General features: G+C 34.6%; 1 protein-coding gene across 2 annotated transcripts in view; it reads left to right on the plus strand.

The window, feature by feature from the left end:
- The window catches only part of LOC107681791 (adenylate kinase isoenzyme 5-like), a 108,739-nt gene that overhangs the window by 50,783 nt on the left and 32,596 nt on the right, over positions 1-25,360 (plus strand). For both annotated transcript variants that reach the window (XM_016478124.1, XM_016478125.1), the window contains exon 7: positions 17,248-17,338. In XM_016478124.1, coding sequence (XP_016333610.1) covers positions 17,248-17,338 — 91 coding nt within the window. The remainder of the gene's footprint in view (positions 1-17,247; positions 17,339-25,360) is intronic.

Below are 25,360 nucleotides of genomic sequence, written 5' to 3' on the forward strand. Positions count from 1 at the left end.
TAAGTAAGATACTAATTTCACAGTGTAAACAGCTTCAGTGATTTTAATGGGGGTTTTAGAGAGTGCTTGAACTCTAGACTGAAGTCAGTGAAAATGTTTTTTGAAAATGTCAATGTTCTTTGCTCTCTTTCTATACAATGAAAGTGTTATGATTTTAGCCTAACTTACAATGATTTTTATTAAATTCACATTAAATACAAAGTCAGTCGTACTAAAAATATTTTATGGCATGACACCCATATCTGGTACTTAAGTAAAAAGTCGAGTTTTTACGTGTAGTTAATAGATTACACTATTAGTCTATAGACTACATTATTAGGCTACTTTGACCATCGCCCATTATAGATCAACATAATCGATAAAGGTGGAAAATGCATCTATTTACACGTATTTGAGAATAGAGATAGCCTATTTCAAGATTTAGTTAACACGTGTGGGATTTTTTTCGAATAAAAAGGAAAAAAATAAATAAAACATAAGTGCTATTGTGGCTGCTGTGTGTCAAATGACGTAAATACTTCCATAGTGAAATGTCATTATCATCAAAGGTCAGCATGTCTGAAACATCACAGACAAAACACCATTATTGTGAAGGCCACTGTATATCTGATGCCACAGCATTGATGTTTTTTTTTCAAATAGTTATTTCCTTAAAGGGGTCATATGATGCGATTTCAAGTTTTCCTTTCTCTTTGGAGTGTTACAAGCTGATTGTGCATAGATAAGATCCCTGAAGTTGCAAAGACTAAAGTCTAAAAACCAAAGAGATATTCTTTATCAAAGTTAAGACTCTGCCATGCCCCCCTAAAATGGCTCGTTCTAACACGCCCCCACATATCTACCTCACTATGTGGAAATATTTGCATAATGCTGCCCAAATGTTCACGCAAAGAAAGAAGGCGTGGTTTCAGTAACCGCAGTTAGTGTTGAAGCAGCCATGTCAGGGAGACGCTGTGTGTTTCTAGGCGAAAGCAAAAGCACTTTATTTGGCCTTCCGAAAGTAGATGCATTTAGGAATCTTTAAGATTACTTACAACAGAACAGCAAGTCGGAAGGAGGGACTTTGTAGAAAACAAAGCGTTTGAGAGAGGCGGGGCATAGAGGACCTACAATAATGTACAGTATTTGAAAAATAATGTGTTTTTTGAACATTAAAGCATGTCAACATATTCTGTTACACCAAATACACAAAATAATGATCTTTAAAAAAGCATCATATGACCCCTTTAAAACAAGGGGAAAATATTTTGAGTAAATCTCATTGTATTAGCCTAAAAATAATCATTAATCATTTAATTTATGGTTACTCTAAACATAACCCCTAAGTAAGAAAGAAACGGATGGGTGAGGTTTCCTCTCTTGTATGGTGTGGGAGGGGAATCCTATCAGCTGATGTGGTTGACTGCCGCTGGTGTGGTGCAAAGGGAATTCATGCTATGCTCTCTTCTGAGAAGATATGTTTGCATTTCAGTGATACTGGGCTGAGGCTGGCATCTCATGAAACACAACTGCCTGCGTTTCAGGTTGGATAAGCCTAAGATGTGAAATCTTTTCCCAATCACCTCCGTAGTTCCCATGGCGACGGGGTCCCTGTGGGTTCCAGGTGAAACTGATATAAATAATGTGTCCTCTTTTAGTTTCTTTGGTGATTCCTATATATGCAACAGGTTTAGAAACATACATAAGACTCATTATTCAATAAAAATGGGAAATTTGAACCAAATTTTAATGCATGCATGGAACTGACACATTCTGCTGGCACAATAAGTATGGAAGACCTCCATCTGCTGAATTTGTTTGCAATGAATTGGTTTAGCAGCCATCTTCTTGACACTGGATGTTGCAAGTACTGGTGATGTAACAATTTTAGAGATTCAGGAGAGATCATAATGTCATATATAGGAAATATCAATTATCTTGAGATGAATGAAGTGTGCCATTTAACTGCTTAATGTCAACTGCATGCAGTAGAGTTTGTGCGCTGGCTGTCAGATTGTCATCTTCAGTTTGTCAGTGCTGCTCTAAACTTTGCTAGTTTGCTGCTGTACGTTTCATTCTGCCTGCAGGCATTGTATAAGCAACTTCAGGGCTGAAATTGTTAACTCCAAAACTTTTTTATACCTAAAATGACCCTAGAATGGAGCTATACAAAGCTGCATTTATTTCACCTAAACAGAGTGCTGTTGATAAAACTGATTTGAACAAGAACCAAATGCAGCACAAGTCAAAGTACTTTTCTGAGTGTTTGTCCAAAGATTCACCATCCTTGCCTCTAAGTCTTTTACTGTCACTTTTTTAATATAAAACTGACTGAAATATTGGACCTTCTACATTTAAAGTGATAGTTCACCCAAAAATGAACATTCTGTCATGTTTTACTCTCCCTCATGTTGTTCAAAGCCTGTTTGGCATCTTCTGTGGAACACAATAGGAGACATTTTTTAAAATATCTGTGTTGAAACTAATAATTTCAGGTTTCTGGTAACAGGAGTGAGATTTTTTCCATTTCCACAATATCTGCTATGTCATGGGGTTGGGAAGTCCAAAATGTTTCAAGCTGGAAGGTTGTCTTGCATAGCATAGTCAGCTATTTTCAGTCATCAGAAATCCTTGTTGATTCAGGACAGGCTATATTTTCATGAAAAGCCTAACTAATTTAATACTGGCAACGTCTGTGTTTGTCTTGTTGGGAAACTCACATTCATAACATTGATTAGAATGTCTGATTGTGATTATGGCACCAGCTCATTAACCTGTAGGTTTTGAGGCCCTCTATAAAAAAGGTGGAAATTGCTATTGTTAATCTTTTACAATAATAATCTCAATGGAAAAATAAAAGTCTACCAAGGCTGTTCCAGCGTAAAATACCATAAAAGTAGTGCATATGACTTATGTATTATATTTTTAAGGGGTCATGACATAGATTTTTTATTGTTTTAATATGTTCCTTGAGGTTTACTTATAATGTTAATTAAGTTGTTTGCACAAAAAACAAATAAATATGTGGGAAAAATTATTATTTTCAACCCTCATTCTGACCCTCTTGTCTAAAACGACCTGTTTTAAGAGGCGGGTCCTTTAAGGCTTGTCAGGAATCAGGCACTGTTATGATTGGCTAATGTCATTGCATAGGAAAAAGTATCAACGCCCCCTCATTATTGCATGTGAGTGTTTTGACGACATGAAAAAAAAAAAACGTAATTTCCAGAGAAATCATTGTGAAATCATTTACTTATGGTTTGTGATGCAGCTGCAGTCAAATATAGTACCGCTTCATCTTTCAACAAATGCTTCTTTGTGAACTCTCCATGACACTGTGCCTTGTTTACAAAACAAAATACTCCGCGAACAATCCTCTGACACGATCTGGGATGCCATTAAAAATAAACTATCCACTTGTTCTTTACACTGGGATCCTTCTGATATCTATACAAAGACTCGAATGAGCTGTTTAAACAAAATGCGTCAAAGTGAGCGTTTTTTTCACTCCGTTTGTCCTATTGTTGACAGACTCAAGTGCGTGGACTGTGTCCGAAAGCGAACGCGCATCTGTATACTGTATCCAGTGTAGATAAGATAGCAGCAGTGATTGTAATTTCTATTTGCTTATCAAGTGTCAAGGCGTTAAGCGACTGAATGCCAGTGGGCGGAGCCTATGATGAGAAGATGATTATTCATCGATGTCTTGCTCTGGAGGCAGTGTTTATGCAAATGTTTGTGCCCAGGTGACGTCATCTTGCACCTCAGATCCAAAAAGAGCTTGATTAAATTAATGCTTTGTTTATAATGAGGAAAACGTTTTAAGCTATGAAACTTGCAGGATGTTTTAATGGTACAAAGACGTCTTATATGCCAAAAGATCAAAGGAAATTTGATTTCTCATGTCATGACCCCTTTAAGTGTTCTGAAGTCAGATCGAAATTTAAGTCACTGACACACTCCATTTGATTATGACATAGGCTTTGTGTAATTTTTGAATATGAATCACTTCGAGTAAAATGTGTGCTCCACTGATAAACTACAGCTTGCAGGTTTGGAGCAACATGAGAAGGAGTAAATAATGACACAGTTATTTTAAACTGAACTTTTCTTCAATAATACAGAACTACTTTTCACAGAAATGCCATAGAAGAACCATTTTGGCTTCCCCAAAGAACATTAAAATAAACATTAAAAAAAAATCTTTTTTTTTTTAATGACTATTTAAAAATCTAAAGAAAGCTTTTACTCTATAAAGAACCTTTTGTGCAGTGAAATAGTTCGAAAGATATTGAAGGTTCTTCATGGAATCATAAGCTACTTTTCCACCATCAGGAAAAGCAGTTTGGCATGAAGGTGGAAAAGCGGCTATTGATGCCAATAAATAACTTTTATTATTAAGTGTACGGTGTCTGAAGCTTTCATAAACTTCTTGTCACAAATACACAACTCTGTATACTGTATCTCGTTTGGGTTTGCTGAGATCATTACTTGATATTCTCAAATAATCAATCTGTGTGTTTTTCTAAATAATAAGGTTTTTCTGTATGCAGAAGATGGCAGGAAGCAAGATGAGGAGTTGTTATTATAGTTCTGCACAGCCAGGGCTGAACTAATGCAGTTTCTCAGAATCTCATCCCCCTTTGAGTTATAAATAGATCTCAGGACTCTCATGTTATAATATATAAGAGCGATGTGACATTTTGCAAATAAGCTCAGCTTGTTGGCCACAATGGGGGGTTTGAGCAACAACACAAATTGTTCAACAGTATTGTGAAATACTGTATTTAAACTGAATGGTTTTGATATGCCTTGCATTTCCTCTACAAAAATTAAATGTTTGCCTTCTGCTGCTTTCACCTCTGAGTGATTTTATAATGATGTTCCTAATAATGTCTCTCCATTACATTTGCTCCGAATGATTCCTAGGGTATGAATGGTGCTTGTTAGTTACGTTTGGTGGACTCATGAACTGATAATTAAGCATAAATTACTTCACTTCTTCATCAGTTACATTGGGATGATGGTCTTAACATGAGCTGTCAGGAAGAACCAAATTATTCTGCACACATTGCCTCTGTTTATTTCTCTACTTATGGAAATGGTGTGTATCTGTCAGTCAAATATGATACTTTTTTGTTTCTATTATCCTATTTGATTATAGTAAAGACATAGGGAGGAACTTCTACATTGTAGTACATTGTCTACAATAACTACAATAAATTGCCAGGGTCATTCTCAGAAAATGACACAATCTGTATACTGTTTATGTCCACAGTACATTACTTACTACTGATAGAGATGACTGAACTTAGTCACATTATATTATTTCATTACATTTTATTGTTATACACTATCATTTAAAAAGTCTGGGGTCTGTAAATTTTTTCTGAAAGCTTTTTATTTTCACCAAGGCTGCATTTATTGGTTACACTTTATTTCGATAGTCCACTTTAGACATTCTACTAACTATAAGTAACTTTGTAACTACATGTCATCTACATGTCAACTAATTCTCATTCATTTGCAACTACATGTCTACTAACTCTCAGAGTAGACTGTTAGGGTAGGTTTAGGGTTAGTAGAATAAGTTGACAAAGAAAGTGTTAGAAGATATTAAGCAGACAGTCTACTAATACTCTACTAACTGCTAGTTGACATGTAGTTGCAAAGTTACTTACTGTTAATATAATGTCTAAAGTGGACAATCGAAATAAAGTGTTACCCATTTATTTGATCAGAAAATACACTAACATAAAAAACAAATAAAAGCATTAATAATGTGAAGTATATATATTTGAATATATTTTAAAATATAATCAATTTCTGTGATGGCAAAGCTGAATTTTTTACATTACATCATTACTCCAGTCTTCAGTGTCACATCCTTCAGAAATAATTCCAATATGGTGATTTGCTGCTTACTAAACATTTTCTATTATCACTGTTGATAGCAGTTTTGCTGCCTAATATTTGTGGAAACTGTAATAAAAATAAAATAAAATAAAAATATTTTATAACAAAATAAAAGTCTTTACTGTTACTTTTGATCATTCTTAATCTTACTGACTCAAAACATTTAAATGTGTATCATTTCATAAATATATTCTATTCAAATTATATATGTATTCAGGATTCTGATATATTAATATCAGAGATGAAATGATATCAGATATATTATATTATATTATATTATATTATATTATAGTAGTAATAGGGCTGCCAAAATTAATGCGTTAATAATGCATTAACACAAATTAATTTTCATTTAATTTCATTTTACTCAAGTAAATTTAAAAAGTATCTGTTGTGTTTTTCTTTGGAAAACTTTACTTCACTACATTCCAAAGCATAATGTCATACTTTTTACTGCACTACATTTCATAAATAAAAGTTGTTGTTTGTTTTACATTTAATACTTAAGAACATTAAAAATGGTGTACTTTCTTGTACTTAAGTAAAACTCTAAAGTACTTTTACTTGAGTAAAAGTAGGAAAGTAATAGATTTCTAATGTAATTAAGTATTAAATTATATTTAATATGAAACTTAGTGCAGTAAAAAGTACAATATTATGCTTTGGGATGTTGTGCAGGAAGCAAACGATATAATCCAAGGCAAAGGCAAAAGAGTAATCCACAAACAGGCAATGGTCAGGGCATGCAGCGAACAATCATGAAACAGTCCAAGGACAAAAAAAAACAAAACAAAAAAACAACAACAACACAGGCAGGGCAAAAACTAGAAGAAGAAAAAAAGAAAATACGGGAAGAAACACAGAAACTAGGATGGCTAGGAATTGAAGCTACAAACAATCATTCATACATTAAATACACTGCCAAGAGGGCGAGCAAGTGTCCCACTTAAATAGTCCTCCTGATGGGAAATGGGTGGAGTCCGTAATTGGTTCCTAGGCAGGGGGCACATGGGAAATGGAGTCCAGAATGAATGGCAACAGTATGAGATGGAGTGCCCTCTAGAGGAGCTCATGAGCACTCCAGCTAGAGATCTTAACAATATTATATTATATTTAGTATTTCATTATGTTTTTCATTATGTGTCTAACCATTTTGCAGAAAAATATAGACTAACTGATACGTGTTTACTGAATTTAAATTGTTAAAGTAAATAGATTAATACAATATTTTGTTTATTTAATGTGAGTAGAACATGGATACTATTTAAAAGCAATTTCATAAAAAAAAATATTAAAAGGGAAATGTAAATGCTCATAAAAATTAACTTTAATATTATTACTTCAATTAATATCATTTATTTTATTTTAATAGTAATGCTTAATTTGTTACAGATACACTGAAGTATACTACCATAATTTACCAGAATAGTTTCTTATTGAAATTACGAACTCCAAATGTACTGTGTTGGGGTTGAAAAGATTATGTGCTTTAAGTTTAGTAATGTTGAATAATTATACTATAGTATTAATACTTGTATTATTAATGTTACAAATTTGTAAATCATCTTTGCACTACAGGATGACATTATGTTCCGAAGTCTTTATACAGTAAATATTTTAGTCCTTTCTTTCTTTCTTTCTTTCTTTCTTTCTTTCTTTCTTTCTTTCTTTCTCTCTCTCTCTCTCGCTCTCTTTCTTTCTCTCTCTCTTTCTTTCTTTAAAAAAAAAACAAATGACTGATATCAAACTTTTTGGTAGTGTATATAAACTTTTAGCAGCCTATATTGTATTACATCTATTAGATAGATTTGTGTCAAAATACTGTTTGTTGATTGGATGACACAAAAAGCTGTAAGAACCGTTTCCTCTCCTATTTGTAAAGCTCCTCCCTTTTTGGTGACAGTAGAGCAAGGTGCTAGCCATGGGTTGGATTCCCAGAATGCAATTTGAGTCTCTTTCCTGTTGATGAGGAAAATTATTTTTTTGTCCTAACTTATTAAACATCATCATTGTTTTTCCTGTCCGCGAACCAGTTAGAACTGTGAGCCACCAGTAGGGAATCACTGATCTAAGATCATCATCGCTAATGTCTCTCTCTCTTCCTTCCTTCCTTCCTTCCTTCCAAAGGTAAATTTGCCTCCCAAGTGAGAACAGCAGTTTAGCACGTTGAGTTTTGTGCTGAACAGCAGGGCACCATATGCGCTGATAGCGGATGTGTACGTGGCAGAGTATGACTCAGTGTCAGTCTGACTGAGCCCAACCTGTTAGGCTGGCTGGAAATTTGGATCCCTCATTTTTTAGAGAAGTGTTAAACACTAAAGCACTGTAGGAGGGGAAGAAGGAAGTTGCAGGTACAAATGTCATGTGGAGAAATTTCTACTGGAAGCTTGTAATTACTTGGTTGTTGGAGTTTAAAGTAAGCTCTGACTGTGGGTAACCCTCAGTGAAGTTCATTTTAAAGGTGCAAGAAATGACAGCAGTGTGAAGAATGACTCAGGAAATGCTGTTTGGGGTCCTCTTGTATCTTCAGTGATTTCTTCCACTTGTTGCTATGGTGAAGCGACCTTCCATTAGGCTGTTTGAAGGGAGAAGAAAGTAGCATCTCTGATGAATCATTACTAATCAGAATGTCTCTGCCCACTTTCAAATGCATATATGGAAGCCTATTTTGACATAAAACATAAAAATGTTTGTCATGTCTTAATTGTGGCTTTTTAGCTCATAATTTTGACTTTTTATCTCATAATTATGAGTAACTGGCACAATTTCAGCATTTTTTAAATCTCATAATTATGACTTACTATAGCACAATTTAAATTTTGAATCTAACAAATATGAATGAATGTGCATAACTTTTTATGTCATAATTGTGACTTATATCATACTTTTGTTTTGGACTTTTTATATGATTATGACTATGTCATCATTTTGATGATATTTCGTTTTATCTTAATTATGACTTAGTATCTCCTTTAATTTCTACTTTTAACATCATAATTATGACTTATTTTCTTACAATTTACATTTTTTTGTGCCATGATTTCAACTTTTCATACAATTTTGACTTAGTATTTGACTTAGTATACTTTTTACAGTATATCTTAATTATGATTTAGTATCTCATAATTTTGAATTTATGTCACAATTGTGATTTATAAATATCTATTATGCTTTACCAAAGCATGAAATCTTCTCAGGCTGACAGGCTGAAGTTTATTTTAGAAAAAAAGACATTGGATTATTTTCAAGAGTGTAAAATATATCTCTGAGGTCTGAGCTTAAAGGCACAATATGTAATTTTTTGCCGCTAGAGGGCGCGTATTCAAAACAAACAAAGAAACAAAGGCGTAGTTAGATTTCTTTCTTTCTTTCTTTCTTTCTTTCTTTCTTTCTTTCTTTCTCTCTCTCTCTCTCTCTCTCTCTCTCTCTCTCTCTCTCTCTCTCTCTCTCTCTCTCTCTCTCTCTCTCTTCCTTCCTTCCTTCCTTCCTTCCAAAGGTAAATTTGCCTCCCAAGTGAGAACAGCAGTTTAGCACGTTGAGTTTTGTGCTGAACAGCAGGGCACCATATGCGCTGATAGCGGATGTGTACGTGGCAGAGTATGACTCAGTGTCAGTCTGACTGAGCCCAACCTGTTAGGCTGGCTGGAAATTTGGATCCCTCATTTTTTAGAGAAGTGTTAAACACTAAAGCACTGTAGGAGGGGAAGAAGGAAGTTGCAGGTACAAATGTCATGTGGAGAAATTTCTACTGGAAGCTTGTAATTACTTGGTTGTTGGAGTTTAAAGTAAGCTCTGACTGTGGGTAACCCTCAGTGAAGTTCATTTTAAAGGTGCAAGAAATGACAGCAGTGTGAAGAATGACTCAGGAAATGCTGTTTGGGGTCCTCTTGTATCTTCAGTGATTTCTTCCACTTGTTGCTATGGTGAAGCGACCTTCCATTAGGCTGTTTGAAGCGAGAAGAAAGTAGCATCTCTGATGAATCATTACTAATCAGAATGTCTCTGCCCACTTTCAAATGCATATATGGAAGCCTATTTTGACATAAAACATAAAAATGTTTGTCATGTCTTAATTGTGGCTTTTTAGCTCATAATTTTGACTTTTTATCTCATAATTATGAGTAACTGGCACAATTTCAGCATTTTTTAAATCTCATAATTATGACTTACTATAGCACAATTTAAATTTTGAATCTAACAAATATGAATGAATGTGCATAACATTTTATGTCATAATTGTGACTTATATCATACTTTTGTTTTGGACTTTTTATATGATTATGACTATGTCATCATTTTGATGATATTTCGTTTTATCTTAATTATGACTTAATATCTCCTTTAATTTCTACTTTTAACATCATAATTATGACTTATTTTCTTACAATTTACATTTTTTTGTGCCATGATTTCAACTTTTCATACAATTTTGACTTAGTATTTGACTTAGTATACTTTTTACAGTATATCTTAATTATGATTTAGTATCTCATAATTTTGAATTTATGTCACAATTGTGATTTATAAATATCTATTATGCTTTACCAAAGCATGAAATCTTCTCAGGCTGACAGGCTGAAGTTTATTTTAGAAAAAAAGACATTGGATTATTTTCAAGAGTGTAAAATATATCTCTGAGGTCTGAGCTTAAAGGCACAATATGTAATTTTTTGCCGCTAGAGGGCGCGTATTCAAAACAAACAAAGAAACAAAGGCGTAGTTAGATGACGCCGTGACTGAGTGTGGAATCATGGGAGTTGTCGTCTTCATCCCCACAGCCGAAGCAATCCGATGGGACTCGGGCAGAAATCATGTTCATGGATGAGCTAATGATTTATTAAAGGGTTAGTTCACCCAAAAATGAAAATTAGCCCATAAATTACTCACCTTCAAGTCATCCTAGGTGTATTTGACTTTCTTCTTTCAGACGAATCTAGTCGGAGTTATATTAAAAATTGTCTTTGCTCTTTCAAGCTGTTTAATGCCACTCAGCGGGTGTTGCATGCATCAGTCCAAAAGAAGTTAAATAAAAAGCGCCCATCCATAAAAAAAGTGTCTCACACGGCTCCGGGGGGTGAACAAAGGCCTCCTGTAGCGAATCGATGCATTTTTGTAAGAAAAATATCCATATTCAAAATGTAATAATCACTTTAATGTAGCTTGCGCCAACAGTTGTACACGGAAGCAGCTCCGGGCGGATGGCGTATGAGTTCAGTGTTGCGCTTTATTATGTCGTTTGTGTTGTCAAATCACAACACTTCAGAAATTAAATGCCACTAAAAATTTGATGCTCTTTCATATTTGAAATTAACACACCACTTACTCTAAACCCTACCCTTAATTTGAACCGATACTGTTAACAAAAGCAAACGTGAGATAAAAACGCATTTGCTGAAGCAAGCATGCCATGCCATGCAATAATCTGCCCCTGTAATCATAATTTGTGGGAAAAAGGTGTTTAACTGCCACTAATGTTCATTTTACCTGGAAACTGCAGTGAAATGTATGTATAAGGACATTTTTGCAGAAATGTACAATAACAGCTAAATAACTATAGCTGTCATTCCTTATTAAAATGTACATGAACTGAACAAGAGCATTTGTATATATATATACAATATACGTATTGTAAATATTGCATTGTGGACCCAAATTTAGAATGAATGAATAAATAAATAAAAAAAATCCCACCAATGTTACTAAATTAATCTAATATCAATGCAATTCAAAATTAGGTCATTTTATTCAATTCTAATCAATGCAATGCAATGCAATACAATTTGATTCAGTTCCATTTCAGTCCATTGACATTCCATTCCAGTCATGAGAATACTTTTTGTGCGCAAAGAAAACAAAAATAACGACTTTATTCAACAATTCGTCTCCTCCGCATCACCCTATAGCACCATTTTGGAGAGTATCACATACGTAAACAACAGATGCAATGTATGTACGCGGATACGTTGTATACGCTTTGATCTGAACGTAAACAACGTATCCGCGTTCATTTTTGGGTATCCCTTTAATGAACCTCACTTGAGAATGAAGGGGTCTTCATGCTAAATATTGTGTTTCTTTTGCTTAAATCTATACTTATGCAAACGCAGGAGATTGGGTACTCAAAATAAGCATAATAATGTTGGCCTTTTCACATCAATTCTGTTTTATAAATAATTTCATAATTAAAAAAATATTTAAGGTAACTGTAATACAGTTTTTAATTTTATTATGATTTGTAATATATTTAGTTTTATAATTTTATATAACTTATAATTGTATATAAGAACTATATAAAAAATAATTTGTAATAATTTACATATAATTTATTATATATTCAAAACGGAAGCCATGGAGCATGACATCCTGTTGCCCATATTCATTACAGAAGTACTTTAAGATCTAATGTAGACAAATTAGTCTGAAAATAGCTGTTTTGATAACAAAAGTTACAATGCTCATAAACTCAGAAAAACAATACATCCCTCTGGAGACTTTCTAGGGCAGATGCTATGCTCCACCATTAATCTTGCAAACACTCAAGCAGCAACATATGTAAGTATATCATATTATATTTGCCCTACAATTACAGCATGACGAGAACAAAATTCAATGTTTCAAAATAATTAGTAAATTAATCTTTGAGACTTGAACATCAGCACACACAGCTTTCGTTCAGTGGTCATTTCAGAGCAGGGCTAAAAAGCTCTAACTTTTAAGAAATGACATCCAAACCACACATGGCGACACCAAAGAGACTCGCCACCAAAGCATTATAGATGGCTAATTAAATGGGTCTATTTTTTGCTATGAAGGGATGAACTTCAATCAAAACTCCACAAACAGTTTTCGCTCTCTCGCTTTGCAGTTACACTTAAAAAGGTTAGAGCAGAGCCTGTCATCAAAGCGTTCTGCTGGAATTGCTCATATATGAGAGCCAAGGCAAAGGAAACAAACAATATTATGGCAGTTTGATTCTAAATTTGTGTGTCGTTTGACTGTGATACTTATTTTTATCTCTAATGTGTGTTCGTCAGAGCTGTATAATTATTAACCTCAAATGACATCAATCAAAATTTGTTGCAGCACAAAGGCCAGATACTGAGCAAGATATTGAGGACATTTACAGTCACTAGGGTTTGTTTGTCAGGTCCAGTTATTGAATTTATGGCAGAATTGAAAGGAAACTGGCTATAAATTATTTCAAAAATGTTTCATGACTCATTTGAGATGGTTCATAAGTTGCTCCATTTTATGTTGTGCAAACATCTAATATACATTTGATGTAACTGACATTATCACTTTGTCGACTCTAGATGTAACTACGATTCAAAAGTTCAGTAAGAGATATTTAAATTGATCAAAAGTGACAAGTAAGGATGTTCATAATGTCACAATTGTTTATTTATATTTCAATTGCTTTCATTTTTATTCATACTAAAATAGAAAATAGTTATTTTAAATGTCAATATTGCTATTAAAATATTAAGCATTTTTGATCAAATAAATGATCAGTAATTGCCTTGGGGAGCATAGGGATTTTTTTTCTTTTTCCAAAAACATAAAAGCTATAGATAAAATCCATGTTAAGCTACAACTTAATATGAACTACCTCTAGAAAACTTAGAATTAAACAAGCCCTTTTTTTTTTTTTTTGCTGTTGTGCCATTGTTGTGACGTTTATGTAAACACCCTAATCACAAGTTAAATGTATCTTTCTAAGGCAGACCTAAAAAAATGAATACCCTGCACTGCTTTAGCACTCTGAAATGGGATTGCTCTCTCACTAAGCAGTGTTGACACATGTGTTTCAGTTGCATTTGGCTATGTATGACTTTTTACTAAGAAACCAAACAAGAGAATGGGCACAATTACCATTATGCTGACCTATATCACAGTTTTGGTGAGCTGCACACTATGCAGGGTTGAATGCAAAACCTATTCAAGAGGAATAGTAAATACCTAGTAAGTGTGGTAGAAACCTAAGCACAGCTTAAATTAAAGTTCATTCTGATATAAATGATAATGACAATTCAATGCACGAATAATATAATTTAATAATCAATTTTGATGACTATAGTAATGTCCAATGTGCTACAGAGGCTGTCTCTGGTTACACATGTGGCTGGTTGCATAACCTGAATAGAATAGTCTTAACATATATATTAGTCTTTTTTTTTCAAGATTGGTCATAACTTTTTAAAGTTTACAAAAAAGGTAGATTTATAAAACGGTAGATTGCACATTTCCAAAGAGCCTGAGGCAAATTGCCCCTAGTTAGATTCATGTCTTAAGCTTATTTTTGGAAAAAATAATAAATAATCCCAAAATAATGGAATCAGATCAGATTGAATAGAATTATGCCCTGATTTTAGATTTCATGATGCATAATTGGAATCAAATCAAGTCAAATTGTTCCAATCTATTGTTCTAACTTCTAGTACATAAAGAAAGGAATAGAAAAAAAAGTGCAATGCTTGATCTGAAGCTTAAGTACCGAAAAACTACCTTGCCATGTTTTCTTAACATGTACCATGGCAAGACACTATTTATGTTATCTTGAAGTACCAGATAAATACCATGGTATTTGAATATAGCAATAATCAGTAACATTGTACAGCCACAGTACTTTTTTAAGGCAAAAAAACAAAATGATGCTAAAACTCCATTCATCTAAAAATAGAAAGAGATAGATTTAAAAAATAGATGTAAGATATACCGGTACTTTGCCTACGTACATAAATTTTGTCGTGCAGTCTTTGAGGCAGAAAAGGTCAAAAACCCCAATAAACCCAGTTTTAATAATCAACACCTTTCTATGTATCCAATAATAATATGACAGGTACACAGTCTTCTGAAGCTCAAGGGACACTCCCACGCACTCCCTGCTAACGCCGTGGCCCGTTATAGTCTGTTGTCATGGAAACATTCAGACAGGTTGGAGGGGTCGTCACTTTGCCTCCCCATTTCTCAAGATTTTTTATTTTTTGCGGTTTTGTTTTGTCACAGCGCATTACTTAGGCAAGGCTCCTGAGAAGTGCCTTATAAAGGTGTTTTGGTTTCTCTGCATTTCAGTAGATCTGAGGTTCTGAGGCATGTAGGGATATGTTCTGTTCTTATCCTTTTGCAATGTTTAGGATGTGAAGGGTATAGGGATAATGAGCCTGTGATGAAGCCTGCTTTCATTGATGAATCACACCATGTTTCCAAACGAATGAGTTTCTGCCCAAGCCTTAAATCGATTTGCTCCTGCAAAAATTGCTTTTTTATATTGATTTATATACATTTTTTCATTACATTTTCATTAGATCGTTTTCATTACATATTTGATTTATTTTAATTAGATGAATGTGTTCCAATGCAGTCTTTAACCAGATTTTTCCATGTTTAATATTTACATTTTTCATTAGAATGGAGACCCTTTATTAAATTCCTTTCCTGATTGTTCAGTATGGGTAAAACATTGAGTATGAGCAATGCTTAGTTATAAGGAGCATAGATAAAACTAAACAGACATGTGAATACAACTGCAACTCTTATTCATAGAAATGTTTGAGCTCATATTGAGGCATTTGACTTTGTAAAGTTATTGAGATCACTTCTGAAATTTAGAGGAGACAAATGTGAGCGCTCCCGAGTCTTTAGTGTAGGAGAAAAATCTGAGCACAATGTGTGATGTTGTCGAGATCTCTTCTAAACCTTAGAGGAGAAAAATGTGAAAGATCCAGAATCTCTAGCTAAAGAGAAAAATCAGATCTCAGTGTGTGATGTTGTTGTGATCTCTTCTAAACATTTGAGAAGAGACATGGGAGAGATCCAGAGTCTCTAAAGAGAAAAATCTGAGCACAGTCTGCGATGTTGTTGAGATCTTGTTTGAAGAAACATTGGAGGAGACAAATATGAGACCACCAGAGTCTTTAGATTAGGAGAAAAATCTGAGCACAGTGTGTAAAGTCATTGAGATCTCTTCTAAAGCTTTTACGAAGAAGCAAGTTTGAGAAGCAGGAGACTCAATCAAAAATTTCCATTCAATCTTAAAGTAACCTAATTTCTGTCTAGGAAAAAATTATATTCTATTCGTTGGTCTAATTTATTTATTAAACAAAAATAAATAAATAAATCCTTGCTATGTGCACTGTGCTAGACATCTGAACATCTGAAACACTATTGATACTAAAATGAGAGATATATGAGAATCTCAACTAAGTCTCATGAGCTTGGAAAGAGCAACCACTGAGTAATAAAATATTTCAATATTGGAGTCTTGATAGAGATTGCAGCAAGACAATAAAGAGATATTCTATGTTTCTTCCACCACATTCTCAGTTTTGACTCTTTTTTTTTCTCAAATATTTCTCATGTCTCATTTGTGTCTACTTCTATTTCTCGTAAGGAATTTTAGGAGAAACATCTGAAATGCTGTTGTTGATACTAAAATGAGAGATATATGAGAATCTTGTCTAAGTCTCCTGAGCTTAGGAAGAGCAACCACAGAGCAGTAATTATTTCCTCTTGGAAAACAGCTATATTATTACTTAGTGAAATCAAAAGCATATTTAAAATGTGCAGAACAAAGTAAAACGTATTTCATGTACACTGTAAAAAATGACCGTGAATTTAACGGTAAAAGACTGTAAAAATGCTACAGTAAAAACCTGTTAAATGGTTAACGGTAAATTCCCCTACTATATACGGTGAAAAACTGTATTGGATATTACATGTATTGGACATTAATTTTACGGTAGTATACCGTTTTTGGAAGTGAAAAAGACCGTATAATTTACTGTGAATAACCGTAAATTGACATTCCCAGAATTCCCTGCGTTACATTTCAAATTGGATGTTTTTTTGTTGAAATAACTATGTTTCTTCTTAGTTTTTTCTTATCAGTTTTGTATATTAGGGTTGTGTGTTACACCTAATGTTGTTAAATGAAGGTTTATTGCATTATTTCAGTTTCATGTGTGTTACCATGATGGTGTTTGGTGTTTATGTGAATGACACTGTGCACCTTCTATATATGTTATTATTTAAAAGCTGCTTGTGATGGGCTTTGGTTCATCATGTGACTTTCTCATCACCACCTGCATTTGGTGGTTATCTGTGCATTACAAAGGTACAAAACAGATTTCAGTACTTCAATAGGTTGGTATATTAACATTTTATCAGTTAATGAAATTATGGTATTTAACTGTAAATTTAAGTTAAAACCGTAAAACCTAAAACGTTGCTACCGTATTTTTTACGGTAAAATTCCGGCAACCACAGCTGCCGGCTTTTTACCGGAAATTTTATGGATTTTTTTCTACAGTGTACCCCCCAATGCTTGACAAAAGTGTTTTCTTGTTTATACAGCTTGATGCAGATCGAGATGAAGAGGAAGTCTTCTATGACATCAGCATGACAGTCGACAACAAACTGTACCCCACCAAAGAACCTGTGGCAGGTAAAGATATAGAATTACTACTTCATTACTTTTAAAAGAGCATCATGAATTCAACATTAATTTTGCCTCTTGCACACTTGAAGATCTAAATGAAATCAAAAATTAACATGTTATAGCTTTTAGTACATACATGTATCTATTGTTGAATAAAATATTATCTAGAATATTCCCTAGCCTTTGCTAGGAAATTTATAATACGATGACAAACATTTGCTAGGATTTACTTACTTAAAATGCAAAGCATTATAGCAGCGAGACAACAATAAATGTATAGCTTGTACTTTATTTTACAGTATTTGCTGTTACAGTGCAGTTACAAATACTAATGTAATATATTATATAATAACATAGGTTAAGGTTAGATTGACAGTTAGGCTAGTTATTATACAGTTATTGTAATAAATACATAGTATGTAATTTCAGGACTGAAAACAAAAAAACATGACTGTAAAATATGTGCTAAAAAATGAGATTTTATGTCAGATTTTCTGTATTAATAATAATAATAATCCCAGTACCTTTGTTGTCATAATATGTAATTAAAGTACGTTTTCACAAAATATGATTAATTTTTAAAGTGGTCCAAGTTAGAAACTAGACATCATTAGCGTCAACATATTTAAGGAGATGGTAGATATGAACAGTGTGTAAAATCCTAAAGCTGACCTATCTTGCAGTATTGTATTTGAGAGGAGCCGTCTTTGAAATAACTATTAAACAAAAATGTCCAGCCACAACTTTCTGTTTCAAAAAGAAACATGTCAGAACAGGAAAGAAATGTGTGTTTATCAAACCATTTCACACTGCAGCCATGGCTTCAGGATAAGTCAGGATAAATTGGCTGAAGTGTAATAGAATAGAAAATGAGTCTCCTGCTTTTCACAGAGATTCAGAGGAAAACTTAGGAAGTCTGCCATCAAAATCTATAAATGTATTTTAGAAGCTGCTTTTTTTTTTTTCTTCTTCTTCTGATATTCAGAGTAGCATGGCTCAAATTGTCTGTACAGCAAGTTTTTTTCAGAGTAGTGAAAAGGATTTAGACTTCCCACAAATTAAAGTTTTCCAGACCCTGGATTTAATTAATCATCCTGTCAAGATTTCTTCAGCCTGACAGGAAGCGCACATCACAGAACTCTTGATCTCGTGCCACCGAACAACACCAAAGCACCCAGCGTGAATTTGATCTTCATACAAATGTTTTTGCAAAGTCACTGCAAGAAAATGTCCCGTATGAGCTGAAAGTAGACATCCGTGGGTCTCCATGCATCGGTTACCTCTGTCAATTATTTGCAAGCGCTGGTTGCACTGCAGAGCGAGAGATTAGAGGATGAATAAGGAGGTCGTGGATGAGAAAGGTCTGTGTGATAGTGCAGACATTAATGCTGGTGTCAGTCTCTCTGGGCTCTGTAACCTTGAGGAAGTGGCAGACTGCCACATCGAGGTGAAGTGTTCCCTGGCGCTGCCTGGTGTGGCTGAGATCGCCCAAAGGACACAGAGAGCATGAATGAATTGGCCCGAATGGAGTTGGGGCATCATATTTGGGGCATCTTTTGTCCTTCACTTGCTACTGATTTATTCATGTGAGTGTCAGGGCCCTTAAGTCTCACACTGGAAACAGCAGTTGATATTATACATTATATATCTACTGTAGCTTAGATGACACAGTCCATTTGAATTCATACAGTAATAACATATAAAACACATTTATTACACAACCAAAACAAATATAAACAAATGTTATCATTTTTAAATGAAACATTTTGGTAAATCTGTTTTTTAACAGTATACTTTGAACGGCATAGAAAAGAATAAAAAAAAGTACATATGATTTATTAACAAGCTGTAAACATACATTATAAATCATTATTAAAATGGGCCCAAAGGGCACATTTATTATTGTTATTATTTATTTATTTATTTTCTAATTGGTTGGCTGATTGAATTATTGGCATTTTTTGCATTATTAATGATTAAAAAGTCAAACTGGAGAGCATTTTTTAAGGCGCTTTCAGTTGTTTCAGATTTGAGATTGAACAGTTAGGGCGTGTTCACACTTGGCGTTTTTTTTTTTGACAAGAAAAAGTTGACAAGAGCGCTTTTGTAGTAAATTAAAAAGCTGGCAGTGTTTTGGTTACAAATAGCAGCCGAGGGCGTCTTTTGTTGCTATAACAACAGCTGCAACAGTAGCCTAGCACTATATGCTGCAGAAATGTCGAGAAAGAGTAAAATGTTGGCTCTTTTTTTGCCTTTTGAAGTTAACGGGGAGGAGAATGTCGGTTCACAACGATGTTTGTGGGTGCGCGACATTATACGGGGAAGGAAACAGTATGGTGCTTACAACAATTTAGTCCAGGAGCTCCGGTTGAATGATGCACGGTTTGTGGCATATTTTAGACTAAGTTAGATACAGTTTTGTGCTCATATCATACAACTCCTTGTGCTCCGAAACTAGTACGAACTAATCTACCGGCTATCTTTTCCATTTTTCTTGTTGTTTTTGTTGTTATGGAAACGACTCGCCACTCGCTCGTCATTGGTCAGCTGTCAAAAAGGCGCTTGACGTAGGGCGTTTCTTTTCAGAAAAGTTGAACTTTTTTCAACTTGAAAAGACGCTCCGAGCTGCAGAAAAAGACGGCGGCGGTGGCGTTTTAAAAAGCGCTCAGGACTTTTTTGAAAACACAGTTTACTCCATAGGATTATAATGTAAAACAGACGCTGGCAGCTTCAAAAAAGACGCCAAGTGTGAACATAGCCTTAGAGATTTAAACAGTTTTTGTCATATGTTATGTCACATTTTTAACAGTTGCTAATACATACAATGCTAATACTTTCTCAATACAAAGGCCACTTTTTCAAAGTTCTTCACGCTCAGTGATCACAACAGCAGTCTATGTGGGTGAAACTGGATCATTTTCTTTGCTTTGGCACAAATTACATTCAATGACTACATTCTTTTCTCACTTAGACACAGCCACCACCAAAACTCTAGGTACCTACAGGCCAATTTGCACATTTACATAACTTTTTTTTCAAAACTGTTAAACTGTTAAGTTCAAAACCTAATACAAAACTGAAAAAAAAAATTACAAAACTGAATAAGACAGCAATTTGCTACATTTCTACATTACAGTTTTTTTTTCAGTTGCTTACACGCATTTTCAAAACCTTGCCTCTTTTTTTCCCCCAAACTTTACACTCAAATCCAAGAATTGCACACGCAAAATAAAGCAATAAGCCTCAAGAAGCCGTGGTTCACGGCGTGCCTAACAGCGCCCCTTAGCTGTTATAAATTCACTGTAAACCACGGCTTCACAGGGCTTATTGCTTTTATAAAACGGTTATTCCATATACGTAGTAAGGTTTCACAGAATAAAACAGAGCAAATAAAGTGTAATGATATAAATAAAAACACTATTCTTCCACCAAACAATGATTTTGAGACTTGGAGACTTAGATGAGATTCTCATATATCTCTCATTTTAGTATCAACAGCATTTCAGATGCTTCTCCTAAAATTCCTTACGAGAAATAGAAGTAGACACAAATGAGACATGAGAAATATTTGAGGAAAAAAAAGAATCAAAACAGAGAATGTGGTGGAAGAAACAGAGAATATTATTGTCTTGCTGCAATCTCTATCAAGACTCCATTATAGGAATATTTTATTGCTCAGTGGTTGCTCTTTCTAACCTCAGGAGTCTTAGTTGTGATTCTCATGTATTTCTCATTTTAGTCTCAACAGTGTATCAGATGTTTCTCCTAAAAATCCTTAGGAGAAATAAAAGTAGCAACTGAGACATGAGAAAGTTCTGAAAGAAAGGAATCCAAAATGACAATGGGAGAGAAACGTGTGAGACACATGGGAGACCTCTTTATTGTCTTGCTGTAATCTCTTGCAAGACTCCATTATAAAAATGTTTTACTGCTCAGAGGTTGCTGTTGCTTTTTTGATTGCAATGGGGTTTTTCACCTTTAATGGTCAGGACAGTAGGAGTAGAGACAGGAAACAACTGGACAGGTGAGAATTGAACAGGAGCAGGAAAGTACCTTTACTTTCTGTTTTTCAGCAGAATGTTTTGCAGAAATTGAAAACTGAGTCAAAGGCCGAGAATTAGTGTATGGTTTTGCAGATTTGGTGTGTGGTTCTGGGGTTTGATTGTAAGGTTTAAGAAATTATGTGACAGGTAAAGATTTTGTGTGTAAGCAGTTGAAAAAACAAACTGTAATTCCATATTGAAATCTAAAACAAAAATGAATAGTATCAAAACTTTGTAGATGTAGCTGAACACCTACATAGTAGGGCCTTTCGTACCACGGGAACCTTTTCATAGTACCAGAACTAATTGTGGAACTACCCACTTTTTGGCGTTTTCGCACCGCCGGAAATGGGAGCGATTTTAGTACCGGACTGCCTTTTTCGAGAACCAAATTAGCTCCTACTCCGGAGCGGGGTCTAACCAGCACAACTGATACTAATCGTGACGTAAGTAGACATTGATTGGCCAAACGCGAATGAAAACACCCTCACCCGCTCCGATCACAGTGTCCTCCATCCTCCTGTTGTTAATGTTGTTCTTCTTTGTTTCTATTGTTGAACGCCGCGCACAAATGACGACGCTGTCGACCGGCTTACGTCACTTCTTAGTACACACTCTCGGTGCGAATGCAACCCTTTAAATGGTACTGGGAAATAGTTCGCGCAAAATCGTCCCAGTACTTTAATACTGTACATTTAGTTCTGGAACTAAAGCGGTGCGAAAGGCCCTAGTGTTAGTCTTTCAAATTCATTACCATCTTTAAAAAAGGGTACAACTAGGATTTTGGACTGTAATGTGAACATGGACCATGCGACTTGTGATTTCAAACATTAGAAAGCTTTCATGCTTCTTTTGTAAATACATTTTACAAAAGAAAACCTGTTGTAACACTACCTGTTGTTAGTGTTTTTAGGTCATCGTTTCGAGTGTGTTTGTTGGGTAATGATCTCTGCTATTGTTATGGAAGAATGACTTGATTTTAGACATGTATGAAATGTTTTGATAGTTGAACACAACCGAATGGAATAGAATGCAGGGGTCTCAAGATGAGATGTTCAAAGTTTAACTACTTTTAGCTTTGCATCTTAAAAGTGTGGCATTCATGATGTGAGATGCTGAAAAACAACAGATTGCATGTGTAAATAGAACAACAAAAAATAATGGCACAGATGGGATGCAAAAACCTGTAATGTGTGATCGCCCCAATCAAATTTGAGCAGATTCGCATACTTACTACTTACAAGTTCATTGCTTACACAACCCAGCTGATCAAACACATGAAAGCTTGTCAAACCTGAGTCAGAGCGTCTGACAGCGCAGCCAGAGATAACAGCGCCTGAACACTTCTGGACCGGACATGATCCTACCTGTCCTAAGACCTTCTGGGAGATTTACTGTTCTTTCAACTACAGTATGTGTGTACCAGCGTGTGATTACCAACAGTGAAGGTCTGTGTTAGATGAGCTGTGAGATGTTGAGCAGAAGCAGTTCATGGACACTTACAGGATGCACACGCTGAACTCTTTATACAAAGAATACAATTTTATTCAAAATTTGCACTTTGGAGTAATTTTACTGTGATAAAATACCTTTATTGCCTCCAAGGCTACATTTATTTGATCAAAAATATCCTGTAATGTGAACTTGGCATTAGTTATCACAGTCCACACTACAGCACAACACGTGTTTTCAGATTTATCCACTTCAAAAAGCTCAGTTTTGACTGGACAAAAATGGCGTCTCAGTGTGGATGAAAGCCCAAAATGTAGAGAAATAGATGCATTAATGTGGACATAGCCTAATATGCTGATTTAAAAAAAAAAAAAACTTTTTTAAATAAAGAAATAAACAAACAAACAAACAGCATTTATTTGAAATTGGACTTTACTAAATAAATGTATGACTGTCACTTTTGATCAATTTAATGCATTCTTGCTGAAGAATTCATAAAAAAATGTTTTGAACTACTGTATGTCCAATATTTTTGATACACATAAAAAAGATGATTTTTTCATGGATACTGTCCATTTGGTGAAGGCAACAATTTGCAATACATTTAACACATTACACTGACAGTGCATAATTACAGTGGCAGTGTTAATTACATGACATCGCACTTGTGGGATTCAGTAGGAAACCAGGGCAACTTTTAATTTTATTGCATCAGTGGCTGATGAGGCTCGGTCAAGGTTTAGCCGTTGGCTTTATGGACCGGGTCTGTGGTGTTTGCCGATCAAATCGAGCAGAGGTTAATTACACCTCCAACCCCCCGCCATGTTAACCCTGCTGCTAATGATTCTAGTGTCATTATCCATTTCATGCTGACTGATCTGAGGCCTCTTTTTTTAAAAGTCACTGGACAGTGATTTGAAAACCCACTGTTCTATGGATTGTCGTCGAACTGTGATATTAATAAAAGAAGTCCAGTGGTAATCCATTTGAATGCTTCAAATCAAACCGTCCCTCAGATATGTCACGGTGTGCATTTGGCTGTTATTGATCTGTAACGCAGGCTTTCTGCTGTAGAATTGTGTTCACTTCGAATTGTGTTCAGTTCAGATTTTATGTTTTTGAAAAAAGAGTCTTCACCATGTTTCTTCACCAAGGCTTATTAAATAGTTGTGCCACTTAATGAAGTGTGAAGAGAACAGAGTTTGAACAGCATTTATTTGAATAAAAACATTTATTTAGCAAATTTTAAAATGTCTTTACTGACATTTTGTATAAAAGGTGAATAGAAATTTCAATTTCTTTTAAAAAAATAAAAATAATAAAAAAAATAAAAATTTGTACCTACCAGAATTGCTATCGTTAACTTAGATTAGTAAAAATCATTTATGGTAATTGAAATTTTTTTTATTAAATTAAATTCATTACAATTAAAGCATTACATGAAAAGCTTAATACTGAAACCTAAAAAAAACCTTTCGAAAAAATATAAATGAAATAGAAATTACTAGAACTAAAACTGCTATAAAAAAGCTATGTAGAAATATAAAAAATAAAATAATAGTTTAACAAAATCACAACAAAATTACTAAATCTTGAGCTATAATTAAAATAAAAACTGAAAATATAAAAATAAAATCTTATTAAAATATTAATAAATACAATTATATCATATAAGTTACACTAACACAAATGCGCGCACACACACACACACACACACTTTTCCTTTTTATAATCTAAATATTTCTAACGTTTCAGTTTATTGCTGTGTCATCCATATCACTTTCCATTCACTTTCCAAACAGTTCTGTTGTACCATAATGCTGCAGGAAATGACATCAGCAACATTTCTTGCAAAATAAGTTATCCTTAATCATTAGTTATCATATAGTTCAACCTCTCATCAAGTTTGATTATTGCCATAATGGTGGCTGAGCTGGACCAGAGCATATTTCTGTAAGTCTGTTGCCCTTTTATATAGAAATACTTCAGGCATGTTCATTTATTAGCAGTGGCAGAGTTCAAAAGGTACTGCATCACAGGACTGACCCTGCCGCCCACTCACACGATCCCTCAAACGCTCCCCCAATAACGCCACGTCTGCATCAACAAATAGATTTCTGTGACTCACAGTCCTACTGGGGCAAGAAATGTTCCATTACTTCCTGCAGTCTCAGGTGCATAGTCTCTGACTTAATACATAATCCCACCACATCTCCTTCATAGTGCAAGGAACAGTTCGTCAGACAGCTGCTCTTCCCATAACAGTCATTCAGATGACTTCACGGAGAGCAAAACAGTATGAAAAAGGATCGGCTGAAACAGCCTGTTCTTTCTGTAAGAGAAGATGCTGTCACATTTGGTTTAGCGCTGGAGGACAGGGAATGGAGGTGTCAGGGGATGCTACAGTGCAGCGTCTAGAGGCGACCGGTGTCAAAAGGCATCAGCCTCTTCCAGCCTGTGGTAGTGCAGCGCTGAGCTGAATCACAACAGTCACAACAGATGCTTTCATGGGAAACTTTGTACCACATGACTG

The sequence above is a fragment of the Sinocyclocheilus anshuiensis genome, unplaced genomic scaffold (assembly GCF_001515605.1).
Source record: "Sinocyclocheilus anshuiensis isolate Anshui unplaced genomic scaffold, SAMN03320099.WGS_v1.1 scaffold436, whole genome shotgun sequence".
Taxonomy (NCBI): domain Eukaryota; kingdom Metazoa; phylum Chordata; class Actinopteri; order Cypriniformes; family Cyprinidae; genus Sinocyclocheilus; species Sinocyclocheilus anshuiensis.